This window comes from Salvia miltiorrhiza, chromosome 7 (assembly GCF_028751815.1).
Source record: "Salvia miltiorrhiza cultivar Shanhuang (shh) chromosome 7, IMPLAD_Smil_shh, whole genome shotgun sequence".
NCBI lineage: Eukaryota > Viridiplantae > Streptophyta > Magnoliopsida > Lamiales > Lamiaceae > Salvia > Salvia miltiorrhiza.
Window position 1 is genome coordinate 34,967,194 of NC_080393.1, and position 2,290 is coordinate 34,969,483.

The 2,290-nt window shown below is 39.9% G+C and overlaps 1 protein-coding gene across 1 annotated transcript; it reads right to left on the bottom strand.

The window, feature by feature from the left end:
* Positions 1–711: 711 nt before the first annotated feature.
* LOC130994158 (uncharacterized) lies at positions 712–1,413 on the bottom strand. Its single transcript, XM_057919188.1, has one exon. It carries the CDS (start codon positions 1,411–1,413, stop codon positions 712–714), a length of 702 nt encoding a protein of 233 aa, XP_057775171.1.
* Positions 1,414–2,290: the final 877 nt, after the last annotated feature.

Here is a 2,290-nt window from a genome sequence, read left to right on the forward strand (position 1 = left end):
AAATTTAGGGTTTGGTATGCTGGCAAGGGAACAAGGTTTGCCTTTATGAGGTAGTTGTCGGCGGTTATAGAATTTAGGGTTGGAGATGGTGAAGATCATGTGTGTAGCAGTTTTGGTAGGTTAGGGTTTCATGGGGGAGAGATTGTGGGTTTGAGGAGTTAAATGAAGGTGGGAGATGGCGGTTATGGAATGTGTATCTGATTTCTAAGGAAAAGAATCATTACCAAATTCGAAATTCAAATTTCTGCAGAAATCGAAGGGTTCCCGTCTAATCGCCGTAGTCTACCACGCTGACACGCCTTACATCAGCTCCTCGGTAAGCCCCACTCTGGAATTCAAATTCCCAAACCTCCACCTACACACTTTGCATCACAAAGTGGGTTTAATTCAAAATCCCGGGCCTCCACCTACACAATTTGCATCGCAAAGTGGGTTTGGATTCTCCACTGGGCCTCCATTCTCAAATATTGTTCGGCCCATCTTACCTGTATGTTAGAAAAGAACAAAATAAACAAACTTAAATAAAGGAAATTCGGTAAGGATCATACCGAAAAGTTACTCTGACTGCCTCCCAGCCAGCGCTCTTGTTTCCTATCTTGAGCTCGACTCCTCTCTTCAGTTTTCAGTCATAAATAAGATCCAGCAAATGCCACTCCTCATTTTCCTTCTAAAACTCAACATACTCGTAGTAGGGCTTCAGACGGTGCCCATTTACCACGAATGTATCACTTCCGTTGAGGTCATAAACTTCGATGGTCCCATTCGAAAAATCTCCTTCACTATGAACAGTCCAGACCATTTTGAACTAAGCTTTCCAGCCATCATCTTGAAACGTGAATTGAACAATAGGACTTTTTGTCCTACCCAAAATTCCTTCTTTCTAATCTGAGTATCGTGGATCCTTCTGGTTCTCTCCTTATAGAGCACAATATTATTGTATGCCTCCAATCGAAGCTCTTCTAACTCACTAATCTGCAACTTTCGTTCTTCTCCAGCAAGGCGCATACCGAGTTTTATTTTCTTGATTGTCCAGTACGCCTTATGTTCAATCTCTGCTGATAGATGGAATATTTTTCTATAAAGCAACCTGAAAGGAGACATACCAATAAGAGTTTTAAAAGCAGTCCGGTATGCCCATAACGCATCTCCCAAGTCATTGCTCCAGTCCTTGCGGTTAGGGTGCACCACCTTTTCCAATATGTTTTTTACCCCCCTATTAGAAATTTCGGCTTGCCCATTCGCTTGTGGGTGATAGGCTGTGGTTACTTTATGCTTTACTCCCATATTCTTGGTTAAAGCTTTAATGGTGACGTTACAGAAATGAGATCCCTGGTTACTGATAAGGATCTTTGGCACACCAAATCTTTCGAACACTTGCTCCTTCAAAAATTCTGCCACTGGTATGAGCATCATTGCTTATAGTTGCCTTGGCCTCGACGTAGTTTGACACGTAGCCAACTGCCACCAAGATGTATTCGTAGTTCTTTGACTTTGGAAATGTCGCAGCCCGACGCCTCACCAGTGATAGCGTAGACCGGGTATCGATACGACTAAATAAAAGAATCAAGTAAAGACAGAAAATCTAGATTAAACATCAAGTGGAAGCTCACAATAAAACATACTAAAACAAACAACATTAATAACATCTTAAGGCATAAACATCATCGGCTTCATAAGTTCAAAAGTATCAGGATTCTAAACAATATTTACAAAGCAGACATAGCTAAATATTCACAAAGGTTCATATTATGTAAAGTATCGCAGCAAAAGGTAAACAAATTATATGTATGAAGACATATATATAATTGAGAGTATATTACTTGACTCAAATCCAAAATAACTCCACATCAAGACTTTATCGTAGAAAATAGAAGTACGGTAAAGAAAACGTCATTCGAAACTTGTCCCCACCAGCACCAGTCCAATCTCTCCACCTCTCTTATCCTGTACATTTAGAAATACATGCATGGCATGAGTACAGAATACTCAGTGGGCTTATGCCGAAAAACAATAGAAAGCTTGCTCTTAGAGCTATAAATTGAACTTGCCCGCCATAAGCAACTCACAGGGGTTTCAGTATAAAAGAACCTTGTGCATGCAATTTCACAATTCATAATGTCATAATAAATAATTGTGCAGTTTAAACATCCATCGTGTATGTACCACATCTACAATGCATCATCATCGAAAGGTACTGATAAAGTATCTTATCAACACCTAATTCTAAGTTACGAGTTTTACCTAGTGTTTGAGCGTAAAAGTTGAGAGAAATAGCTGAATTGCTGAGAGA